Source organism: Rattus rattus, chromosome 10, assembly GCF_011064425.1.
Source record: "Rattus rattus isolate New Zealand chromosome 10, Rrattus_CSIRO_v1, whole genome shotgun sequence".
Lineage (NCBI taxonomy): Eukaryota > Metazoa > Chordata > Mammalia > Rodentia > Muridae > Rattus > Rattus rattus.
Genome location: NC_046163.1, coordinates 20269465 through 20296266, shown reverse-complemented (window position 1 = coordinate 20296266; position 26802 = coordinate 20269465). Strand labels below are relative to the sequence as shown.

Genomic DNA, 26802 nt, shown 5'->3' with positions numbered 1-26802 from the left:
TGTGAGCATCCACCTCTGTGTTTGTCATGCTCTGGCAGAGCCTCTCAGGAGACAGCTATATCAGGCTCCTGTCAGCATGCACTTCTTGACATCAGCAATATTGTCGAGTTTGGTGTCTATATGTATATGGGCTGGATCCCCAGTTGGGACAGGTTCTGAATGGCCATTTCTTCAGACTTTGCTCCAAATTTTGTCTCCCTATCTCCTCCTATGAATGTTTTTGTTCCCCCTTTTAAGAAGAACTGAAGCATCCGCATTTTGGTCGTCTTTCTTGAGTTTCATGGTGGTCTATGGATTGTATTTTGGGTAAGCTGGGCTTTTGGGTTAATATTCACTTTTCAGTGAGTGCATACCATGTGTTTGTGTGTGTGTGTGTGTGTGTGTGTGTGTGTGTGTGTGTGTGTGTGTGTGTGTGTGTGAGATTGGATTACCTCACTCAGGATGATATTTTCTAGTTCCATCCATTTACCTATGAATTGTTTTCCCTTGTTCTAATCCTTATCCTCGGCATCCCACTGGTACCTCTCATACACTCTAGTACTGGAGCTGTTAAAACATTCAGCCTTAATTACTCCATCTTCTGTCTAAACTGCTTTGTGAGGCAGCCGTTCAAGCCTAATGAAACCATTCAACGTATGCTAACAGTTTATTTTAAAAAGACAGTATTGAGCCTGGACCCTTCTTGGCGTTAGGAGACTCTTGTGTAAGTGCTGCCCCTTTCAGAAATCGACTTCAAGCTGAGTCCTCAGGAGGCAAAAATGCCAACTACTCTGGTCGATTTCATCCAGGTTTAGCCATATACCTGCCTATTATGATCTAGGTGATTCTCGAGGTTATTAGTTTTATAAAGAAAATTTATAATTATTTCTGTATGTTTTAGAAATAGAAATTTATTTTCCAATGTTCATTAAATATAACCAAAACTTAAATTTTTGTAGTTTGTTTTTAAAGTACTTTATTGCAATTGATATTTACTTTGTTAAAAAAAAATTCAACCTAAATATTCTTGCACTATTTATAAATTAATCTAAATATTTTTAATAAACAAAATACTCTTTGGATCATATACATGCATAAACTTAATACTTATTTATATCAATAAGAAAGCAGATGAGAAATTTAATGAAACTATCATTCTTGTTCTTCCCACTTTATTCTTTTACTTCTTTCTGAGTAATGTGTATACTCCACCATCTGCTAATAAATATATTTTTAAAATGATACCTCTCATTCTTTTTCCAAAATCCTTGTAGAAGCTATAGGAAGAGAAAAAAAGATGACCTCTCCATCTTTAGTCTTTCAAAAGTGTGGGTACAACTGATGTTTTACAAAATATAAAAGTTCATTAAGACTTACAGCATTGCAGCAAGAACATTTCAAAGAACAATTCTGAGACATATTGGCATTGGGAAAAGGAATTGTACTTGGTTTGTTAGTCCTAATTCTTTAAAATTTGTATATGAAAAACTGGTAATCATGATTATTAAAACAGCAAATATTTGCTTTAAAGTTCCATCAATTATAGTTATCTCCCTCCAGTTTAAGTAAAACTCTTGTTTTCAGATAATCAAACCTACACAGTCATTCTGTTTCTGGAAAACATTCAAGAGTGGCATTTGCATCTAAGTAAATAGGAAATTAACAAAGAAAATTCTTAAAAAGCAAAATCAACTATTAATTAGGATTGGACCAGGTTTCATTTGTTGGAATCTGAGTAAATATTTAGGTACAAGAAAAGTGAGTTTACTCGTTCACCTGGACATAGAAGCTGTCAACTTCCCTGTGTCTTAAAAGTTTTAAGTTGGGGTTGGAGATTTAGTTCAGTGGTAGAGCGCTTGCCTAGCAAGCGCAAGGCCCTGGGTTCGGTCCCCAGCTCCGAAAAAAAGAAAAAAGAAAAAAAATTTTAAGTTGAATCACCCGTCTGAAAATGTGTTCATCCTTTCGAAAGCACTTCTCTACTCCCTATGTAAGAACCACCTGCCCTGCTTTCATTAACAACTTCTCATTTATTTCAAGCAAATGTGTTTGGTGTTTGGTGTACATTTAGGTTGACAGATGGAGTACATGAATGAGCAGAACTTGTTCCTTTCTAGTTAGAACGTCCGGACGACTCACTTTCAGTGGAACGTGAAAAAATGTTTTCCACCCTCAAGATACACTTAACTGTTACTGTCGAAATACAGTGAATGATTGCTTTAACTATTTAAGCTAGAACACGAGTTATGGATACACATTATGTTGAGATTCTAAACAAAGACAAACAGCAACTGAAAACAGGGGGATTGTTTATTTTCCCAAGAGCAACAATTTTTTTTTTTTTTCGAAGAACCTGGTTTTGGCGGTGACAGTGGTGGGGTATTAGCGCCACCTAGTGTGGGGAAGTTTAACTGCTGAAATGATGATCAAACTAAAGCTCAAAAAACTAGCGAAAGACTCAAAGGAAACCCGACAGCCTAAACAATTGCTTTATTCTTCTATAAAACATAGCAGTCCTTTCATTTCATATGCTGTGTACCATCTTATAGATGGAAGTTCCAGGTGAAATATACGCAGTAGGGTGATCCATTGCTTTTTAAAAGCGTAGAAAAGGTTAGTAAAGAAGAGCGAATTGTCATAAAATCAAGAAGTAAAAGACATGGGCAATTTGAACAGGATTTTTAGAAATATAATAAATAATGAGCCTAGAACCTGCCATCTAAGAAGCAGCACGCTGGGTTTTACTAACAACCATTTAAATATCAGGGTATTTATTACAAAATTAAGCAGCAGGCAATATTAAATGTGACTCTATGCCTTAGCACTAATGTTCCATGGTCACAATTCCAGCGCCTGGGAGATTAAGGCAGGAGGACTATGAGATGGAGACCAAGCTGGTCTACAAAGATTTTGTCTCAAAAACAATAAATAGGCAAAGGGAAGGATACACGGAAGGATAGGTGCACAACTAGTGTAGTAAAATGGTCATTGTTGGACCTGCGTGTTGTTAGCTTCATTGGTTTTTACTGTAAAATCAAACTTTCCAACACATTTTGAATTTTCTGTAAAAAAAAATGTTAAGGGAAATTCTTCTCTGATAAAACTTAAGAACGCAGCACAGGATCTCCAATTTACTTCCTATGCCCAAACTTAAGTACTAGTTGAAAAACGCGAGCCCCAAACTTAAGTCCAGTTCAAAAACACGAGCCCTGTTGTGTGCACACTTATCTTCTGCTTCTGCCACTTTCAGAAATCTTGAAAAAGTTAGTAGATATTTGAATCTCCATGTGTTTACATAACAAAAAGAAGACAATGAAAATAAAAGAAATACAACCAAGAAACACAAACTCCCCACAAACATTTTCTCCCTATTCTTTTAATTATTTGGGAATCTCATATCATACATATCTACAATTGCACTCATCTCCTCTTCTCACATTTGCCCCCTTACCTGTGAGCTCCCTCGCCCACAACCCTGAGAGAGAGAGAGAGGAGAGAGAGAGAGAGAGAGAGAGAGAGAGAGAGAGAGAGGAGGGAGGAAGGAAGGGAAGAGAGAGGGAAGGAAGAGAGAGGGAAGGGAAGAGAGAGGGAAGGTAAAAGGGAAGGGAAGGGAAAAGGGAAAGGACTAGCCAAGGCAAGTCCATTTTGTGTGGTCCATGTATTCACTGAATCACGGTCAAATTCCTAGTGGCCAGCCCCGCAAGAGAGGTTTTTTTTTCCTCTGCCTGCGTCCGTGGGTGCCAGAAGCCAGGAGCTGAGGCAAGCCATGTAGTAGTTGGAGCAGGATAAAGCTAGCAATCCCAAGCACATGCCCCTGCCTGTACTGCAGTGCTGTGGGCCAGTGAAGGACAGGGCCAGTTCTCCCAGACCCATGGACACAGATAGCATGGCTTCAGGCACAGCAGACATCAACGTGGTCCATGGCCATATCAGGACCACTGACCAACTAATGGCCCTCAGGGGGTGAATGCATGGACCACGAGCCTCCACATGGTCTTATGCCACATCAGCATGCCCCCCATCTCCCGACCCCGAGGCATCAAAGCCAGACGACATCACTAAGGTATCACGCAGCAATATAGATCTCATACGTCCACATGGATCTCAGGTTTCTTTTGGGCCTGGTGCAACAGCATAGACCACAGACACCATGATGGCCCTTCAAGGAGGTTCATTCCAGAAAGTGAACCTTTCCTTGTCTTGGGCCTGCATCATTGCCCGTAATTTGGGGCATCTTGAAACTGTGTGGCATGTTGAGGGACAGGGGGTGGAGAGTATGGGCTACGTATGATCCAAGATGATAAGTTATGCCAACTCTACTGGGCAATGACAGCATGTTGAGCTTAGCCCCATCTCACACTTGCCTCTAGTTCTGCTTCACCTCTCCATGTGTGCCTAGTTCACTTATGTGTTCATAATAGTCGTGCTGGGTAGCTTTAGGTCGACTCACAGCTACCATGTCTCAACCGGTACTTGCTTCCCATTATGTACATAACATATAAATGTATATTATATGCATATATGCATATATTGTATATTACTTTTAATATATTGAAAAGTAAAAGGAATAGAACAAATGCTAATTTTATTAACTTTATATATTTAAAATGTATAACATTGTGTTCTGGGTGATGCTTGCTTCCCTTTTTACATACATATATACACACACATATATATACATATATATGTATATATTATATACTATCCTTAGTAAACATATTGAAAAGTAAAGGGAATAGAATACATTTTGTTAACTTTATGTATTTAAAATATGTGACACGTACCATTGAATTAATTATGAACATAGTATATTACTAATTATTATTCATCCATACCACAAAACATAGAATTTCCAGCACCTCAGAAGATCTCTGTTGCTCTCTTGCATATGGAATGAATTATTTTCATAGTTATAGGTACATATGTGCTCTTAATTGTTTCACCTCCTGTGTATGCCTATGTGATTTGTACACCAGCACCTCAGCGCGGGGCCACTGTCACCCTACACCACTTTGCGCTGGTCAGGAAGCACAGAGACACTGCTCTGAGGGTGAGAACGCACAGTCTGAGATGTGGGAGAGCCAGAGCTGGTTTGGCGGTCCCCAGGCCTGCGGGGCCTGCAAGAAGGCAGTGCCCCAGGTTGGGGACAGCATCTAGCTCAGGGCTTGAGGAGAGGGCAGCTCTGGACCGGCAGGGATTGTCCTTAGCTTAGAAGAGGCAGGCTTCTTAGCAGTTGTGGTTGGGAGTGCTGAGAAGCCTGCTACAGGAGACTTAGCTGCTGCCCTGTAGAGCTAGTTACCTGGAAAGACCACCTTCATTGCATTCCCCACAGTGGTGGAAGATGAAGGAGACAGTCCGTGTTTACCCATATTGTTTATTGGCTGTTCATTATGGAAAATGGATGCATACCCACTTCTCAGGTTCTGACCTAAGATTAAATACCTTTCAACGTCTGGAATGTCTGGGGAGGAAAACTTATTAGCTAAGCCCTCCGGTCCTCTAGGTACCTTATTAGCACGGAGAATTCTGTTCTGCCTTACATGACCTGTCACATTTATTTATTTATTTATTTATTTATTTATTTATTTATTTATTTATTTATTTATTATACATAAGTACACTGTCACTGTCTTCAGACACACCAGAAGAGGGCATCAGATCTCTTTACAGATGGTTGTGAGCCACCATGTGGTTTCTGGGAATTGAACTCAGGACCTCTGGAAGAACAGTCAGTGCTCTTAACCACTGAGCCATCTCTCCAGTTCCCTCATTTCCTTATATGGGGAGTGTGGCACATATTCCAGGTACAAAATACTCACATTTTCAATGATCATCTTATTCACTTCAGCTGATTCATTCTTTAAACTTCCCTTATCTTGAGGATCAGTTTCCTTTAGCCTAAAGAACTTTAGTGTACCTTTATAATTGTTAAATTTTCTACTTCATTTGAGAAAGTGTCCTATTCCAAATTAAACACAGAAATCTGAAAGTTCTCATCTAACATCCACAGTGAAAGAAAATATGCAAACTCTCCGTTTGGAGTCTGGGATACCTCATTCCACATGATTTGTTTCCCACTCCACCTGCGAATTTCCTACTTTTCCCCACTGTGTAAACAGACCATATTTTTGTTATCCATTCTTCAGCTGATAGACATCCTGGCTGTTTCTACTTCCTGGATATTGTTGGTAGAGCAACAACGATCATGGATGAACAGATATCTCTGTAGTAGGGTATGCAGTTCTTTGGGAGTATGTTTAAAAGAGTAGTGTAGTTATATTCTATGGTAGACCTGTTGCTAGCTTTTAGGAGAAACTTTACTCTGATTTTCATAATGGCTGCAGCAGTATGCACTCCCATCAGCTATGAAAAAGTTTCCTCACATTCCACACTGATACCTATTGTCATTAGTTTATTTAATCTTATTCAGACTGGGAGAAGATGAAATCACAGAGTAGTTTTAACTTTTATTTCCCAAATGGCTAATGATATTAAACATTTTTAAAAGTTTCTCAATGATTTTTATCTCATTTCCTTCATTGAAAATAAATTTTGTTAAAATATAATACATTTTGTTTATGGTTTCCCCTTCTCCAACTCCTCCCAGATCCCTCTTCCCAACCCACCCAAATCTATACCATTTCTTTCTCTCATTTGTATACAAGCAGGCATCTAAAGACAAATAATAATAAAACAAAATTAGATAAAGTAAAAGTCAAACAAACTTTATAAGAACTCTCCTGTTTTAAAAACGGCTTGTTCTCATTCTTCATGCTAAGGATGGCTTTTTGTAGAGCCTGAGAAAGTTGTTTGGCTTTTTGTTATCATTGTTTTTATAAATAGATACTAGGAATTTTATGCACTCATTCTGATTTTAAGTTGATAACTTTAGTCACATTTGGAAAACTTTAAATGTTCAGGTGTCATTTCTGTTAGTTCTCTCATCTACCTTTGAACCTTCAGATAGATGTAGCCTGTATCTTTTGCTTCTGCACAAAAGTTGGCTTCTGCAGATAGTTCTCTTTCTACCCTATTTGAACATTTCTATCTCAATTTTCTTCAAGTGGAGTACATTTCTTTCTGATTTCAGATGACTGCAGATCAAACAATATCACAATATTATTTGTGATATTAATTCATAACATTAACATAACATAATTTAGAGCCATTTTTATTTTGAACTTTTTAAATTATTTTTGTCTTTTTCTTAAAGTTCATTAAAGATGATTGACTTAGTTATTTAAAATATATTTTTGCTAACTAGTATCTAGATCAGTGTTGATTTTATTGCTTGTTTACTCTTCATGTCTATTTTCCTTTTTGTATTTTATTTTTTAATTTTGTATTGTTATTTTACTTATTTACATTTCAAATGTCATCCCTTTTCCCAGTTTCCCTCTGCAAACCCCTATCCCATTCCCCTTCCTCCTGCTTCTATGAGGGTGCTCTCCCACCCACAAACCCACTCCTGCCTCACCACCTTAGCATTCCCCTACACTGGGGTATTGAATCTTCACAGGACCAGGGGTCTCCCCTCCCACTGATGCCAAATAAGGCCCATCCTCTCCTACATATGCAGCTGGAACCATGGGTCCCTCCATGTGTACTCTTTGATTGGTGGTTTATGCCTTGGGAGCTCTGGGAGATGTGGTTAGTTGATATTGTTGTTTTCTATGGGGTTGCACCATGCTCAGTCTGATGGTTGGTTGCAAGCATTGGCATCTGTACTGGACAAGCTCTGGCAGAGCCTCTCAGGAGACAGTTATATCAGGCTCCTTTCAGCATGCACTTCTTGGCTTCATCAATATTGTCTGGGTTTGGTGTCTGCATATGGATGGATCCCCAGTTGGGGCAATCTCTGGATGTCTTTCCTTCAGTCTCTGTGCCACGCTTTGTCTTATGGCTTGGAATATCCTCTTTGTATTTTAATTTTCATAATAGTTCCTATATTTTATAGAAAATATAGTGAATAAAGTTTATGTTATGCACTCATACTAAGAAGAACATTTATCCCAAGACTGAACCCCCAGTGAACTGGATGGTTGGGGGGAGAGCAGTAATGGGGGGGAGGATAGGGAGGGGAACACCCATAGAGAAGGGGAGGGGGAGGAGTTAGGGGGATGTTGGCCCGGAAACTGGGAAAGGGAATAACAATCTAAATGTAAATAAGAAATACCCAAGTTAATAAAGATGAAAAAAAATGCTTGGAAACCATGGGAGGAAAAATAAAGGTCTATTCTTGAACCTTAAAAAAAAGAAGAACATTTATCTTTCTTACTTCTATCATTAATTTAATTAAATTGTATCTGGGATGCAATTTTAGCTTGCATTAGCTCACTTCTGGTCTCAAATATTTCAAAGCAAAGACCTCCTTATGTATGAGCTCGTGTACGTGTGTTTAAGCACAAATCTCTCCTTTCTAATAGGCTACAATAAATCTGTCTTCTTTCCTGTTATCTTGAGACATGTTTTATATTAGACACTAAAAGACTCAAATATTCTAATGTGTTGATGAAGTCACCAGTTCTGTATTTTAAGGGAGACTATTAATCTTGCTGTGACTTCTGTGAGACTATAGGAACATCCAGGCTTCACTTAGGAATCAGGTAATTCCAGTAAGACAACTAGACTCAGATTCTGCATGATTCAGAATGTTTCAGGTTAGACACACCTCCAATATACATGTCTTATTTCTACCATCGCTGCCATTCTCGAATTCACATAACCCGGGACCATCAATTCACATACAGAACTAACACATAGACCTCAGATATGAATAGTACAGGCCCATCCCATCTAAATTATAATTATAAATTATAGTTTCATGTTAACTTATATAGACCAATTTTAATTCAGCAATATGGCTGCTTTAGCAAGGGATCACATACAAAGACCTTATCTATCTAGAATGCCACACCTTTAATCCCTCTGGGTGGAAATATAGATATGCCCTTAGTACACACCTTTAATCCCAAGCCATGAAAGTAAAGCTAGTTGTTAAAAAGAAGCAACCATGTGTGGATGTAATGTCAAATTGAGGGGCAAAGTGATGAATCAGAGAAAGATTAGACAGAATGAGTTAGTAATAGGATATGCTTAACTCTCATGAGAACAGACAGGAAAAAGGGATGACTTAACAGTGCAGCAGGGATGGAGAGAGAGAGAGAGAGAGAGAGAGAGAGAGAGGAGGAGGAGGAGAGGACGAGGAGGAGAGGGAGAGGAGAGAGGAGAGGAGAGGAGAGGAGAGGAGAGGAGAGGAGAGGAGAGGAGAGGAGAAGAGAAGAGAAGAGAGGAGGAGAAGAAAAGTACTGGAGCAGAGACAGGTTGTAGGTTAAGGCAGAATGAGCCAGAGAATGAGAAGGAGCCAAAAGATTAGAAAATATTGTCAGAGTTTGTTTGAGATCAAGCAGAATAATTCAGTGATAACTCAAGAGACGTTTGAATCAGTTATGTTGGAAAGAAGTTTGGACCAGAACAGTTGAGTTGAGTCAGCCAAGCCAGAGTTTCAAAAGAACTGGAAAGGGTGAGCTTATTCAACAGTCAAGATTACAATTATATCTGGTGAATGAGTTATTTTATAACCTTACTTGCTTTATTTTTATAAGTAGAAATTATTCTATAATGCATGGTATGAGTTTAGAAAATACTGCTTAGATTTGCTACTAGGAAATATTTTGAGAATAGTTTATTTTATCCATAGTTTTGTTTGTTTGATTTTTTTTGTTTGTTCTTTACAACTTAGAATATTGCATAGTAAATTTTCATAAAGTCGTGCACATAAATAGCTGGATGGACCTGTAATTGGTATGATTCAAAGAAAAACAACATGCATATTGTTTTTGAATAGGTATTTCAAATACTGGTATGTTTTTATTACTTGTAGATTGTAAAGGTCCTCCTCCAAGAGAAAATTCAGAAATTCTCTCAGGTTCGTGGTCTGAACAACTATATTCAGAAGGCACTCAGGCAACCTACAAATGCCGCCCTGGATACCGAACACTTGGTACTATTGTAAAAGTATGCAAGAATGGAGAATGGGTGCCTTCTAACCCATCAAGGATATGTCGAAGTAAGTACTTCATGTTTGAGAAACTTAAGAAAATTTCAGCTTTGTACTAAATCGCTTACATTGTAGCAATATAAATTATATTACTACTGTAACTAAAGTGTAATCATTTTAAAATGTACTTGTCCTAAAAAAAAAAACAACTAAAAATGGAAGCGTGAAGTTACCATCAATTATAAAACATGTTTTTATATTTTCAGTTTCTCTTCTATTCAATGATATCCAAATGTGCTTTCCTGACTTCTACATAAGTGTATTTCATGGACCATACACTAATATTATCTTCTTTTTATTTTAGAAAGGCCATGTGGGCATCCCGGAGACACACCCTTTGGGTCCTTTAGGCTGGCAGTTGGATCTGAATTTGAATTTGGTGCAAAGGTTGTTTATACATGTGATGAAGGGTATGTTGTTAATATTAAAAGGCTTAACCTTGAAACCATGTAGGAACTCTACAAATTTGTACTTTAGCAAGAATAAATTTTCTATTAACATCTAAAATGTAATACAGAAATAAAACTATGTCATGAATGCTTTTAATTGGATATCATGTGATCTCCATAACACTGGAAAATAAGCAATTTATGGCTGTTCTGACATAGTGTTGAAATAAGGGTGTATTAAGTTGCTATACACTTAATACACAAAAATTAAGCATTCAACTCACAAGTCCTTACTACATTCCACTATTGTACAATATCGTATGAGATGAGATAGTTTTTTTGTTTTTGTTTTTTGTTTTTTATATTAGGGACAATGAGAATTGTGAAAACAACTACATTATATGGTAACCCTCTTAAAGAGATTTTATAGTATTCAAAGAAAGCAAAACTTTTATGTGTGAAAAATTCTTTCTCTTGAAGGCTATTTTTAAAGTCGTATGCAAATTACTCTTATTCCATAGGTGCGAAAGGCTAATTTTTCAGAATCATTGACTTCCCTCTCTGCACAGCCACTGGTTCGTCATTCACTCCACAGTTCTTCATTTCCTATCATATAAGAAAGTTAGAGTTATAACATTATTCCAAATAATTATAAAGAAAAGTAAACACTTTGAATGGAATCTTTTTAGTTGCCTTTTATTTCCTAATTTGAGACAATGAACTATAATGGTTTATTCTATTCAAGTTTTAGAATTAGCTCCAAAATATCCCTATGCTCAAATGCTCAATGTTTGTAACATCTTACTCTGATCCCCTCTCTTACAAAAGCAGAAAAGTGCTTATGAGCATCATAGGATTAGCAGGAGAAATAAATATGACCCACCCTTGCAGCATTTCAAAATGATCCCAGATGACCACAAATACCCACTAGACGCTCATTTTTTTTAAATTTAACTTCTCCTTGTTTCACAACGTGTAGGAGACTTTTCAAACTACAAGTTTCAAGGTCACTGCTGACCTTATTATTTAAAGCCAACAAAGATTGCTTTGGCCTGGATTTTTCAGGTTGTTCCATTCTTCACCTTTGAATTAGCTCATCCTAGGCCGTAGAAACTCGCTCATTTCTAGTCCTATAGAAAACACCAAATACGACTCAGCAGTTGTGACTTCTGTAGGCAAGCAGACAGCACACACAAATTGGAAGCTACAGACTAGTCCTTTTGGCAGGTCAACACCAGACCCAAACCAGCAGCTATCCAAAGCTGAAGGAACCACGAGGCTTACCAACCATCCTGACGTAATACTGTGGAATCTGCAAATTGCCAGAGGAACCTCAGGAGAATTTCTTGGAGAAGCTTCTCAGTGGCAGCATAGTGAAGAATAGTGAGGCAGAGTAAACAAAATCAATGCTCAGTACTCATCTCCCACTGTCTGTGTGATCATAATTATACTCTTTCGTCTAGAGTCCTTTCATGTGTGTGCCCCAGCAAAGCATCATTTGACATAACTTACTTTCCAAACTGACTAGAAGTTTCCACTTCATTTATTTACCTCTGACTCTGGCTTTCTTCAAGTCACTGTTGCCACCTTGTATTTATCAAGTGTAAACACTGATAGAACCCATCTATTCTGAATCACCAATCTCAAATCAATCAAACTACTGACAATTATCGCGTAAAGTCCTCATACCACGTAGGATAAAAATAGGTAAAAAGCAGTTCATATTCATTCAAATTTCTGTTGATGAATGTTCTATCTATCTTGGGAAATAATTGCTTTTTTTAAACCCAGAAGTGAAAGGTAAGGATAGGAGAGGCTTATTTCAACCCTATTTTTTTTACTCATCCTTTTTAGTCCTGTGCTTTTGACTAAATTTTCTCTGCTAAAAATAAATAAATATAAATAAAAATAAATATAGGTTTTTATGTACTTTGTAGTAGAATGACTCCTTAGGAACAATAATGTTATTGTCCAAAATCATCGTGAATGATTTTGAGATGACACTGCAAACTGATTTTCCTCCATATGGACAACCATTTTTTTTCTCCTTTCCCCTCCCTCCATGAACAGAAGTCCAGTAAGGTTTTGTGTAGAATTTTCTAGATTGTCTGAAGGAACTTAGTGTGATGGATGGATCTCTGCAGTGAATAGAAAGTCTTTACCAGGAGCTTCATTTCTTTTCTACTGGAAAAGAAATTATTCTGTCTCCTCTACAGCAAGCATCAAGGAAACCCTTAAGTCCAATATCCAAAACTAACATATTCTATTGAAGTATTTTATTTCCATAAAGATTTAAGACAGAGATGAAAATAATAAAAGAATGAGAAATATTTTTTCCCTTCAAAATCTCTTACTGGAGGATATCCAAGACTTCATAGAGCTTCAAACTACACAAAAACACATGATGTCTCAACACAAATTATTATGCTTGCATTTTTAGGTACCAACTCTTAGGTGAAATTGATTACCGTGAATGTGATGCAGATGGGTGGACCAATGATATTCCAATATGCGAAGGTAAATGAAAAACAGATTTGTATGTTTGCCTAAAGATCTAAAATAGATAAGATTTCCCAAGCTGTGTAGAAAAATATTCTTAAAGTATATACTTAAGTATTTCACATATATATATATATATATATATGTATATATAGTCCAGTCATTATCCCCCTCCCAGTCTGCCCTCATCCCAGTCCCCTTCCCCCATCTTAAAGAGGATGTCCTCATCCCCCTCATCCCTGCCCCACCAGACCTTCCCACTCCCTGGGGCTTCAAGTCTCTTCAGGATTAGGTGCTTTTTTCTCACTGAGGCCAGATCAGGCAGTTCTCTGCTACATATGTGTTGGGAATCTCATATTCGCTGGTGTATGCTGCCTGGTTGGTGGCTTGTCTGAGAGTTCTAGAGAGGGTCCAGGTTAGTCTGGTCTTCCTATGAGGTTGTCCTCCTTAGCTTCTTTCAGTTTTTCCCTAATTCGACCACCTGCGTCTGACTCTTTCAGCTGTTTTTTGGGCCTCTCAGAGGGCAGCCATGTTAGGCTCCTGTTCGTAAGTACACCATAGCGTTGATAATAGTGTCAGGCCTTGGAGCCTCCCCTTGAGATGGATCCCAATTTGGGATGATTACTGAGCCTCCTTTCCCTCCCTCAGTCTCTTCTCCATTTTTGTCTCTGTAGTTCTTATTTATGTCTTTTAGTTTCTAGTATAAAACATAAGTACTTTGTTATAGTACTATTTTGTATTTGTATCAATATTCTGAGAACACTAAGTCTAGAGAGAATGGTGAATTTCTCAGGACTACTGTAGATTCCTTGAGGTCTTAGGCTTGACACACATTCTCATCAATATAACTTAAAACTGTCTAAAACATAATAGATATAAATAGAGATTGATATGATTTTATGATCAAAGTTCTGAATATTAGAAATACCAAAGCCATTTTTCCTCCATTTTACATTTCAAACACTAACAATACATAAGACCGTCACTAGCCTATAAAAAAAGACCTGAATTTGAGGTATGTTTGTGAAGAATGACACCCCTAACAACATCTAGCTAGTTACAGGAGTGTAGGCTATCACATCCATACATTCCTGGTAGAGAATGTTATTGAAATACCTTTCACAATTATGATGCTGTGAAGGTTTTATCCATAGTCTTAATTTTAGAAAAAAAGGGGGGGGGAGAGAGGCAAGAATTACAAAAGAACTCTTGCCTTTCAATTCTTGATCATATGCTGCTTATAGGTAGAGCAAACAGCAAGAATGAGAAAATGCAGGTCTTGTTTGTAAGTTTGGCAAAAGCATGTAAATAGCAAAAGTCCATCCAAAGGCTGTATCCTACTTCCATGGGAAGCAATAAATTAGAGAAAGAAGTGGAGTGGAAGGAGAGAGGGATGGAGAATGACAAGGCACAGGAAGTTCTCCTAATGAGACTTTTCAAGTAAGGAAATGAGATGTTCCCGGGAACGTCTGCATCAGAATTTACATGGTGCTTGCTTACAATTGATGTTTGAGGCCCCCGAATGGCCTGTTGAGAAAGTATCTTTGAGTGAGAAGAGCAGAAAACCTCACTAGCATATCCATTACATCCAAAGTTTCCTTCAGAAAAGCAACTTGAAATTTCTTCATGACGGAGAAATTCTAAGTTAAAAACAAGTTTAAAAAATTTTGAGCAATGAGGTGAAAAGGAAGGAAACATTACAAAAAGTTTTCTTCCCCTATGAGAGGAAATATCTTCAAAATTCATTGCTTTTAAACCTTATTAGAATGCAATATCACGTTGCCTTGAAGAATAAATAATACATTTGTATTAGACTATTCCAAAATCTCATGTGTTCACCATTTAGGAGACACTTGCTATCACGAAGATGTAAACTGTCACTCTAAGTAATAGTTTTCTTTTCCCATTCCCATAGAAGCTGATAAGCGAACTACCCGAGCTACTTAGATGTTGTGCAAACAGTGATGCTGAATGTTTCTCAAACCTTTAAGTCCTTTCCGGCAGGTTGAGCAGGCTGCGTGCTGGTGTTTTCATTCCTATACGTGTGTTGTATGAGGAAGCTGGCAAGGTCTGTTAGTAAAAGCGATGCCTGTATTTTCAGTTGTGAAGTGCTTGCCAGTGACAGAACTGGAGAATGGGAGAATTGTGAGTGGTGCAGCCGAACCAGACCAGGAATATTATTTTGGACAGGTAGTACGCTTTGAATGCAACTCTGGCTTCAAGATTGAAGGACAGAAAGAAATGCACTGCTCAGAAAATGGCCTCTGGAGCAATGAAAAACCACAGTGTGTGGGTAAGATACACAGATGTGTCTGCTTCACGTATTCTAGTGAAAATATACATTTCTTTTTTAAAGTACATTTTTAATTATAATAGAATTGCACAACTCGGATGCTAATGAAGTATGACTGTTTCCTTGTAACTGAAGTTCTTTGCATGAAGCCTTTTATTTTGCTTTCAGAACTGTATATTTCATGCCCTTGTGTAGTCTCTTTAATTGAAATAGCCAAGGTGTCCATGCTTACTGTGGCTTAATGACTTGGACAAGATGTAAACACAGGTGTTGCTATTCAGTCTAGCCTCAGCGTCTCTGGTGAGTGTTGTAAAACTACCTTGCAGAGCATATTTTTTTAATAAGGTTTTTGGAAGCTAAAGGCTTGGCATGTGTTTACAATCACACATCATGATGATATTTTGTTTTCAATTAATAGTTAGGAAGTATATTTTTTAGAAATCTATTTGCTGCAAGTTTTAATTTTTAAGACATTCTAATTTTTATTAATATTGTTAGGATAAAATATATACATATACATATATATCATACAACACACACACAGACATACATATGTATTGCATGTTTACAATCAGTTTTAGGTATCTTAATTGAATCCACTAAGCCTTTGAATTTTGACAAACTGATATAATATATTGTTACTTAATATTTCTTTTCTTTCCTCCTCCTCTTCCTCCTCTTCCACTTCTGTTTCCTCCTCCTCCCCTTCCTCCTCCTTTTCTTTTTCCTCCTCCTCCTCCTCCACTTCTGTTTCTTCCTTTTCCTCCTCCTCCTCTTCCTCTTGTTGTTGTTGTTGTTGTTGTTGTTGTTGTTGTTGTTCTTCTTCTTCTTCTTCTTCTTCTTCTTCTTCTTCTTCTTCTTCTTCTTCTTCTTCTTCTTCTTCTTCTTCTTCTTCTTCTTCTTCTCTTCCTCTCTTCTTCTTCTTCGCCTTTCATATTGTAATCATGGCCGGCCTGAACCTGATATGTAGTCCATATAGCTTCTACCTTGCAGCAGTCTCCTTAGAGTTCCGACAAGAGTTTTGAAATTGCCTGCATGTGGCACTGGTCTTATACTATATTTATTTTTCAATATTATCTAACACCTCCATTATTTTCACCATTCCTTAGTATTGTCCATCTTAGACTAAAGAAGACAGTGTTTTCTTCTTTTCAAATTTAGTTTGCTTTTGAGATTATAACTACATCATTTCTTTCCTCAAGGATTGACTAGTTGCTGCTAACAACTCTAACAGCACTGATTCATCATGAGAATAATGATATACCAATATGTATAGTCAATGTGGCACATATTGACATATTGAAGTTTAATGGCTGTTATCTTTTGGACTTTAACTAATTGTCTATTGCTAATGAAACCTAGGAAATTCTGATCCTTGAGATTATTTTTAAAGTGCACATAAGGTATATTCAGGTGAAAATAAAAAAAAGACAAGCATAGCAGCCCCCAGAAGGCCATGTGGAGAAAGATTAAAAAAAAAAAAAAACAGCAAAGTATCTACAGCAAGATGTGGGCCTGAGGGTCTTCTGTGCAGCTCAGTTCAACCAAAAGTACTTCACAGCAGTTACTACTGTTTATGTATGCATTCGGAAGAAGGGAGGGACCTAGTCAATACGGTCAATTTCAAGGACTTCCTGAAGCTTTTGAATTGTTTACTTCCTGAGCTTCCTTAGAGGATGGGATGTTTTAGTTCCCTTTAGAGCAATGGTTCTCAACCTGTGACCCCCTCTGAAGTCAAACAAACCTTTCACATGGGTTGCCTAAAACCATTGTAAAACACAGATATTATTATTCATAATAGTTGCAAAATTACAGTTATGAAACAGCAACAAAAATAATTTTATGGTTATGGGGTCACCACACAAGAGGAACTGTATTAAAGGACCAAAGCATTAGGGAGGTTGAAAACCATTGCTTTATCTCATCCTATTTTTATAGGTGCTTCTCTCTGAGACGGAGTCTTTTATCTTAAAGAAAATTGCTATTCAACAATTGAAGAGAGGTAATAGGTCAGTAAGAGTATGGTATGGTCATAGGCCAGCACAATTCCTGCACATGCTTGTCATAAATAACTCACCTCTTCTTCAGATTGACTGGGTAAAGACAAAACATTTCAAAGTGATCTTTTAAAAGTTTCCTTAGTTATAAAGAAGGAAAAATGGATTAAAAGGATGGAAGAAAATGCTCTGAAAGACCAGTTACTACTGCCATAGTCTTAGAGTAGTGTATTTGAGAGAACTGTGTTAAATGTGGTTGCTAGGACTTTTGAAGGTTTTTTCTCCCGTTTTTGTTTTTGCTTTTTGTTTTTATGGTTTGCTTGCTTTGTTATTTGTGTGTGTGTGTGTGTGTGTGTGTGTGTGTGTGTGTGTGTGTTGTGTGTTGTGTGTTTGTATGTATGGAGAAGGCACCAATACTTTTCAAAGATCAAATGAAAAGTGAATCTAATGGATTTCCTTGAAAAACTGTCTTGAAAATTACTGTCAGTAATCCAAAGTTGTATTATTTTGAAGATTATTCAATGAAAATATTAATCTACAACCCTGTGTCTATTTTTATTTTCACAAGAGTCTGAGATTGTTACTGGCTGTCATTTATTTTAATTTGTCATCATGTTCAATATAATTAATCGTATACTTTTAATTTCTTCCAAAAATGAAAATTTGAAATGACAGATATATGATCAAGTGGGCAGTCAGGCCAAAACAATGTTTGTTTGGTCACTGATTTTGACTGATTGACCTAATGGGAACAAAACACTGTCATTGTAAAAGTATGTTACTCAGCAGATTTCCTCTTATAGTAAACACTATACAATTACTCTTTTACATTTAGAAATTACTTGCCTGCCACCACGAGTTGAAAATGGAGATGGTATATATCTGAAACCAGTTTACAAGGAGAATGAAAGATTCCAATATAAATGTAAGCAAGGTTTTGTGTACAAAGAAAGAGGGGACGCTGTCTGCACGGGTTCTGGATGGAATCCTCAGCCTTCCTGTGAAGGTGACATTATTCTTATTTTCTATGTCTTTTATTATATAAGAAGTAGAACAGTGAATGGAAAAGAAAGATGGTGTCACAAATACATGTTTAGCAGATTGCATTGAGTCTAACCATCTGTTTTCATGGTGTTTATGTATCCTAGTCAGAGAAGTATCTCAGTAGTCCTTTGGCATTAAACCTCTGCACAAGATTAACTCCAGGTGTCCTCCTAAATAGACCATTTATCCACTAAAGGATCAAACTATAACCCATGATGTAGCTATTTTGTATTGTCTTGTGCTTAAGAGGAACTTTTCAAACAATCATTCCAGTTTCAGGTGAATCCAGTTTTCCATGGAAGCATTAGGATTCAATAGAATAGTCATGCCACACCAAATAACAGAGCAGAGCAGAATGCCTGTTCTGTACTGAATTCACCTAAAGCTGAAATGATTCTTACCTAGTTAAAATCTCTTCCTTAACCTAGATTTGTTTTCAAACTGAGAAATATATTTGGTTCCATAAATGTGCTTCTACATATGCTACATAGCCTTGCTTCTTTTGAACCCTAGGAGAGAGGAGAGGAGTGTGAGTAGAGGGAGAGAATAGAGGAAGGGAAGAAAGGAAGCAGGGAATGAAAGATTCTCCATTAAAGTTCATTTTGACCATTTCTCAAACACAAAGTCAAATATGAAAAGTATAGTTCTGTGTTCTTGGGGGTCTTTTTCTTCAGGGAAATAGGTGACAGAGGGCACTCTCATCTGATAGTAAATAAGCATTTGATGATATGAATAAAGAGACCTACATCTTAACTCATATAGGCATGCAAATCTCTAACAATGGACTTCATTTAACTGAAGAAAACTTTATACTCCTATATGAAAAGTAGTTTCTTATTAATGAAAATAGTGCATCACTCTGTACCTCAGCTGATATGTTTGGCCAATGCATTGTCTTTGTTTTCCTGGAGCAGAAAAATAGCTTACTTGTGTTGATGTACAATTATCTGGAAATTATCACAACACTTTAATCTCTCTGACACCATATAGTGAAATACATTATTTGCTGCAGCTGACTTTACAAGAATCTTAGACTCTATAAGACACCAAAATTAAAATAAGATAATATAAAAATAAATAAACTTTGTTCCACCTGATCATAATGAGAACAGGGGGTTTAAAACAACTTCCCAGAGCATTTGGATCTCTGGTATATAGTAGACAGTCTCTAATGACAAGCAGGAATGATGAAAAACACCACAATCTTCTGAACAATTTATTTTGATGCATCTGTTTCCTGTACAGAGTAGATTTTGTAAAATTGACTTTCCAATGTAAGAGAACTAAACTTGAAATATCCCATTCCAAATGTCTCTACTAAATAATTTGAAATAAGAAAACTGTACATTTAGGAAAATGTACAAGGGGAAAAAGACACTATGCATTTGAAAAATTAACTACATATAGTCAATCAGACATTATCAGGGGTTTATGTTGGCAGCTTAGGGTAATCTCCAAAAGTCTTTTTGTTAATAAGTTTTACAAAGTTCTTCCCATATTGTTTGCTTGTCCTCTTAAATTCTTGGACATATTGTTGTTGTTTGATATCTTATAGCTGTACCTTAAAAAGATACTGAGTAAAGCTGCAATATTAAGAAAACCTAAGTAGAAAAGCATAAACTACAATGGTCCTATGAAAACATGACAAGCAGAGTGCTATGAAGAGAAAAACGATCAAAGGAACACACTTAATGTTGATTCAAAAATTGTTGTTAAGTGGCATAAAAGTTAGGAGACATACTTGATTTGAGTAGTTATCTTAGGGTGTTTGTTGCTGTGAAGAGACACCATGACCAAAGGAATATTTAATTAGGGCTGGCTTACAAGTTCAGAGGTTCAGTATACTATCGTCAAGGGGGAAAGCTTGGCAGCATCCAAGCAAGGATGGCTTTGAAGAAGGTACTGAGAGTTCTACATCTTGATCCAAAGGCAGTCAGAAGACTGGCAAAGCCCACCCTAACAGTTATACATTTCCTTCAACAAGGCCACACCTATTCCATCAAGGACACACTTCCTAATAGTGTCACTCCCTGGTCCAAGTATATTCAAACCACGACAGTAGTCAGATATTACTTTAGCTAAGTTTTTACTACTATATATGAATATTACCTGTCTTCATGAGGGACCCCAGCAACTGAAGCAAGGACTGTCGCTGACTTTGTTGCCTGTCTGTGGATCCTATCCCCCTTGACTGGGCTGCCTTGTCTGGCCTCAGTGAGAGAGGATGTGCCTAGTCTTACAGTGACTTGATGTACCAGAATGGGCTGGTAACCAGGGGGCCCTCCCCTTTTCAGAGGAGAAGGGGTAGAGGGGATGGGGCAAGGGGCTATATGTGGAGAGACTGAAAGGAAAGTAGAGGGCTTCAATAGGGATAAAATTTATAAAAAAAGAAATATATATATATATACTGTGGCACAAATTTAATACCAGTAGAAAGGTTACTGCCATACTTTCAAGGGCTAAGTGTACACATTAGCATTATATATGGAAAGGCAAAAATTCAAATAACACTTAAAACCAAAGAATTATGTGCCAGATTGAGTATAAGAATGATGAATAAATCTCCAGACTCTTATCATAATATTTTTGTTTTATAAGTTAAAATATTAGATTTAGATGGAAAAGTATGAATGGAGGAAAGTTAATGATAGAGATTGCCATTTTAAAAACTGGATTGCCTTCAAATTCTGTATATGAGCATGATTCATTTACCTATATGGATTTTGATTAAAACTACAGAATTATTAGCATAAGAGCCAAACTTTAATTACGGAGGTTATCTTGAGTGCCATAAAGGACAGAAGGAAAAAGAACACTAGTGAAGAATACATGCTCATAAAAACCAACTATAAGGCAAAAAAGTTATTTGTGCAGAAACTGTAGCTACTTAAAAATAATTTTTTAAATGTAGCAATGGTATCAATTAGAAGATCTGAGTTAAGATGATTTAAGGCACATAAGACATAAAATGTACATTTGAGAAATGGCTTGGTGTATGTGAAGGTTAGATTCATGATTTTGAAAGTCAAAAATTACACTATGTTTCTTCCTTGTTCAGTAGATTTTCCCAAATAAGTCAGAGGACATGTTCAATTCAAAGAGAAAGAGGTGTAAAATCTTCACAAATATTTAGAATTAAGGACCTGTGAATATTAATAAATAGGCTCAAATGAGAATCAAGGCCAGCAATTTCAATGAAAGAAATAGAAACTGGATGGAAACATGTTTCTTGCACTGAAGGTCTGTATGATGAAGTTATTATCATATTTAGAATCATAAGGTACTATATGGGACAGCATCAAGAGAGAATTAATACCAGAGAGGCACACATACACCAGGAGGAGAGAGAAGAAGTCTGACTGATACACCTAGCATATGAAGATGCATTCTTTTCAATGTCTATTATATGGTTATCAGTACAAATAACTGGTGTCTGCCATTTAGTTTTTATATTCTTAATCTGAATGAGATTAAATATTTCTCATTACTTATATCTGCTTCTTTTCAGAAATGACATGTTCGACTCCATATATTCCAAATGGTATCTACACACCTCACAGGATTAAACACAGAATTGATGATGAAATCAGATATGAATGTAAAAATGGCTTCTATCCTGCAACCCGATCAACTGTTTCGAAGTGTACAAGTACTGGCTGGATCCCTGCTCCAAGATGTAGCTGTAAGCTTCACTTATATCTTTAATCTCCGTGATCCTGAAATTAGACTAATAAGCATGCATAGATGAAAATATAGTAATAGCAAATATTTAATTTTTTTATCTATGTACAACACTTAGAAATATTCTACTTTTAAAAGTCAAGAAAATTTAACATGATATTATATTTTAATATTAAAATTTAAGATTGCAAGTAATATTTAAAATACATTATAGAAAAATAAAATTTTTAATTTACTTCTACTTAAATATATAGGCATCTGTACATTTTTTAACTAAACATTTTCTAAGAATTGTATGAAATTAATAGGTAAGAATATTGTCAGGTAAGAATTGATTTTACTTATTTATTTACATCATAGTAAATATCCTTCAATAGTATTTGCCTCATAGCCAACCTTTGTCATCCCTCCATTTCTGTTAGCCACATTTGAAGATAACTTGGCTGCTGGCTGCATAAGTGTGGTGCTGTCAGACATTGTCTTGGCTCTTAGTCATCAGGAGACTTTGCTGGGCTGTAGGCCATATGTCCAACATACCACATTCACTAGGATTTGGCAAGAGGGTTCAGTTCCTTATCAGATAAGCCTGTGGATAGATTGATTCACAAAAGATAACTTGCCTTAGAGTTACTGATCAAAGAGACAGTGGGGGGCCTAGAATCCATCCATAACCTACCTATACCATACAATGTTTTTGCTATGGCTGTTCCTTGTATACTGGGTTCAATATGCATATGAAGAAGGAAATTATGTTTATCTGGAGAGAGTTGCTTTGAAAGATGTCGGTGACTTCTCAACACATGCATACCACAGTGTTATTTGAGTCAAGAATATTTAATTCCTGGAATATTCCATTCTTTTCAGATTTTTGTCTATCTGCATCCGTATATTTTTCTTTTATCTAACAGTCTATGGTAAATGTGTATCATACGTAACCCTGATATCCCCTAAGGAATAAAGTGTATGACAGACGAGCAGCCAAGGATCTCTTCCTACTCATCTTTCTGTTGTGATGTCAATATTACTGAATTAATTACTTAGAAGAAGAATTTATTTTGTTTTGATGACTTGAATTCATGGTCAAGTTGCTCTGTCATTTTCATCCTGTTACCAGGTTGTTTATGTTAGGGAATGAGTGGTAAGTCTAAGCTGCTTGGCTTATGACCACCAGCAAGTAGAGATATAAGGGAATGACCGAGATCTCAATATCCCCTTCAAAGGCATAGTCCCATTGACCTAATTTATTTCACTGTGTCCAGAAATTCTGAAATTTATAACCTTCCTAATAGCACCAGCAATGACAAACCAAGCTTTTAACTAAGGTGAAATTCTAGGAAATCTATAATATCCAACTCAAAAGAATGAAAGAAGCTATTTACACTAAGAAATAGTATTAATAAATATAGTAATTGTATAAAAATTGAATTTTTAAAAATATTAAAATTTAGATTTCTTACAAATTATTTTTCTTACTTTTATTGGTCCTATTTATTTATTTATTATTTGTTTTTGTCATTAGGTTGTTTTTTTTATAAAATTTATTCTCTCATATATTACATCCTGATTGCAGTTTCTTTTCCCTTAATGTCCCAACTCCTCCATCCCCTCAACCTCATTCCTCCCCATCCACTCCTCCTTTATTTCCCTTCAGAAAATGGGGGGACCCTCAGGGAAATCAACTGATTATTCCATATCAGATTTCAATATGTCAGTACAAGGCAACCCAGTATGAGGACAAGGGTCCCCAAAATAGGCAAAAGAATCAGGAACAACTGCCACTCTCTCTGTTAGGAATTCCACAAAACACCAGGCTTCACAACTATAACAAATATACAGAGGGTCAAGGTTAGATCCAGGCTCTCTGATTGTCAGTTGAATCTCAGTAAAACCCTGAGTCCAGGTGAGTTGACTCTGTGAGTTTTCTTGTGGTGTCCTTGGCTGCTCTGGCTCCTATAATCTTTCTTCCCTAAGTTCAACAGGATTCCCCAAACTCTAAACTAAAGGTCAGTGGAAAAGTACATTTTCTTCTCCTGAGTAATTGCTTCAAAGGCTCTGCTAACCTAGGCCTAGTTCTTTAACCTTTCTCTAGCCTCTGTATAATCTTATCTAGGTCAAGAATGTTTGCAGTCTTTGAAACTTACTTGTGAATAAGATCACATCGTCCTAGTTCTTTCTGAACTCTGGCTGGCTTGTTCAGCTCAACTGTTCTGGCTTAAACTCCTCTGCAAACTGACTGTTTCAAACTGACTTCTTTTTCAGCCTTTGACTTGGTGCTATGCTTGGCCTCAGATTAACCCTGGCAATCTGTTTTAATCCTCTGACTCCTTCTTATTCTCTGGCTTCTCTTACCTTTACTTGTGACTAGCTTGTTCTCTCTCTGCAGCTTGTACTGGTAAAACTGCCCCTCCCTCACCTCTTTCTCCGTGCTGCCCTCTCGTAAAGAGGTAGCCTCTTTCTCTCTGTTCTCATGAGAGTTGGGCATATCTTATTCTGTTAAATCTTTCTCTGATTTAACATCTCTTTCAAACAAGGGTGATTCCTTCTACAAAATAACTTTACTTTCATTGTTTTGGATTAAAGCCCTTTGTAGTGTTACTAAGGACTTGTCTGTATTCCAGGCAGAAGGATTAAAGGTATATGCTGAGGCTAAGCCGCACCACAACTAAAAACAGGTTTTTCTTGTAAACAACACAATCTTGGATTTCGCAGTGTTACCAAAAATCCTAAAACAGTTTGGATCTCTGCATCTGTTTCTATTAGTTGTGGAGTAGAGCCTCTCCTATGATGACTGGGCTAGGCACCAATCTATAAGTACAGCAGAGTATCATTAGGCATCATTGAATTGACATTTTTTTTTCTTTGCCAGTCATGTTTGGTTCTATTCTAGGTCTCTGGGCCGTACAGCCTCTGTTTTCTGGTCCTCAAGTCAGTGTCAGGCATGAGTTTCAAGCTGTACCTGTCATTAGTTAGTCACTCTCACAATTTTTGTGCCACCTTCACCCCAGCACATCATACAGGTGAGACAAATTGTAGATTGAAGGTTTTATGTCTGGTTTGGTGTCCCAAAACCTTTGTAGGGTTATGTCCCTGTTTTCATTACTGACTTTGTTAGTTTTTATATTTAATCTGTCTTTCAGTTAGTTTGGCTAAGGGTTTGTCTATCTTGTAGATTTTCTCAAAAGACCAACTCTTCTTTTCATAGATTCTTTGTATTGTTCTCTTTGTTTCTATTTTATTGATCTTAGCCTTATAATGTTTCTTAGCCCCAAGTTGGTTTATTTCCTGCTGTCTACTCCTCTTCCAGAACTTTCAGGTGTGCTGTTAAGTCACGAGTATAAGATCTCTCTAATTTCTTTATGAAGGCACTTAGTGCTATGTAGTTTCCTCTTAACACCACTTTTATTGTGTCCCATACGTTTGGTATGTTGTGCCTTCATTTTCATTGAATACTAGAAGCCTTAAATTCTTTATTTCTTCCTTGACCCAGTGGTCATTCAGTAAAGAACTGTTCAGTTTCCATGAGTTTATGGACTTTATGTTATTGTTCAAGCTCAGCTTTAATCCATGTATTCTGAAAAAATACAGGGTTATTTCAATTTTCTTGTATCTGTTGAGACTCGCTTTGTGACTGAGTATATGGTTAGTTTTAGAGAAAGTACTGTGAGATGCTGAGACAAAGGTGTATTCTTTTGTCTTTGGGTGAAATGTTTTATAGATTTCTGTTAAGTCCATTTGATTCATAATGTCTTCCAGTTCCATTTTTCTGTTCCTTTTTTGTTTGGATGACATGTCCATTGGTAAGAGTGGCGTATGGAAGTCTTCCACTATTAATGTATGGTGTTCCAAGATATGTTATGAAATATTTTTGTTAGTTAGTTTGTTTTATGATTTTTATGATTGTGGTTTCCCTTGCATTTGGGGCAGATGTTCAGAACTGAGAGGTCATACTCATGAAATATTCTTTTGATTAGTATGACGTTTCCTTCTGTACCACTAATGATTAATTGGTTTGAATTCTATTTTGTTAAATATTGGAATGGCTACATGATCTTGATTCTTTGGTCCATTTGCTAGAGTAATCTTTTCTAGCCTTTTACTATTAAGTAATATCCACTTCTGATGTTGAGGTATATTTCCTGTATGCAGAAGAAGGGTGGATACTGTTCTCACATCCATTTTGTGAAACCTGTGCCATTTTTATTGGAGAATTGAATCCATTGATACTGAGAGCTATCAATGACTAATGATTGTTCATTCCTACTATTTTGATGGTGGTGGTGGCAGTGTTTGTGTTTGAGTGTGTGTGTGTGTGTGTGTGTGTGTGTGTGTGTGTGTGTGTATGTCTTTTTTTGCTCATATGAGATTGTTTATTGCCTGTGGTGTAGATGATCTTTTTGTGTTAGAGTACAAGTTATTTATTTCTTGGGTGTAGTTGATCTCCTTGGGTTGGAATTTTCTTTCTAGTAATTTTTTTGTAGGGCTTGGCTGTGGATAGATATTGTTTAAACTTGGCTTTCTCATGGTATATTTTGTTTTCTCCTACTCTTATTGAGTATTTTGCTGACTAGTTAAGTCTAGGATGCAACTGTGGTCATTCAGAATGTCCAGGCCCTTCTTGCTTTCAGAGTTTTCACTAAGAAGTCAACTATATTCTGATAGGTTTGCCTTTGTATTTCACTTGCTCTTTTCCTTTCATACCTTTCACTAATCATTATTTGTTTTGAATATTTAGTATTTTGATTACTGTTTTGACAGGACTTCATTTTCTTTTTCCAACTAGTTGGTGTTCTATAAGCTTCTTGTGCTTTTATACGCATTTCCTTCTTTAGGACATTTTTCTTTTATTATTTTCTTGAAAATATT

General features: G+C 36.7%; 1 protein-coding gene across 1 annotated transcript in view; it reads left to right on the top strand.

The window, feature by feature from the left end:
* Cfh (complement factor H) overlaps window positions 1-26802 on the top strand; it is a 99009-nt gene that overhangs the window by 8132 nt on the left and 64075 nt on the right. Inside the window, 6 exon segments of the mRNA XM_032915223.1 lie at window positions 9860-10045; window positions 10341-10446; window positions 12866-12942; window positions 15026-15217; window positions 18050-18220; window positions 21767-21940. Coding sequence (XP_032771114.1) covers window positions 9860-10045; window positions 10341-10446; window positions 12866-12942; window positions 15026-15217; window positions 18050-18220; window positions 21767-21940 — 906 coding nt within the window.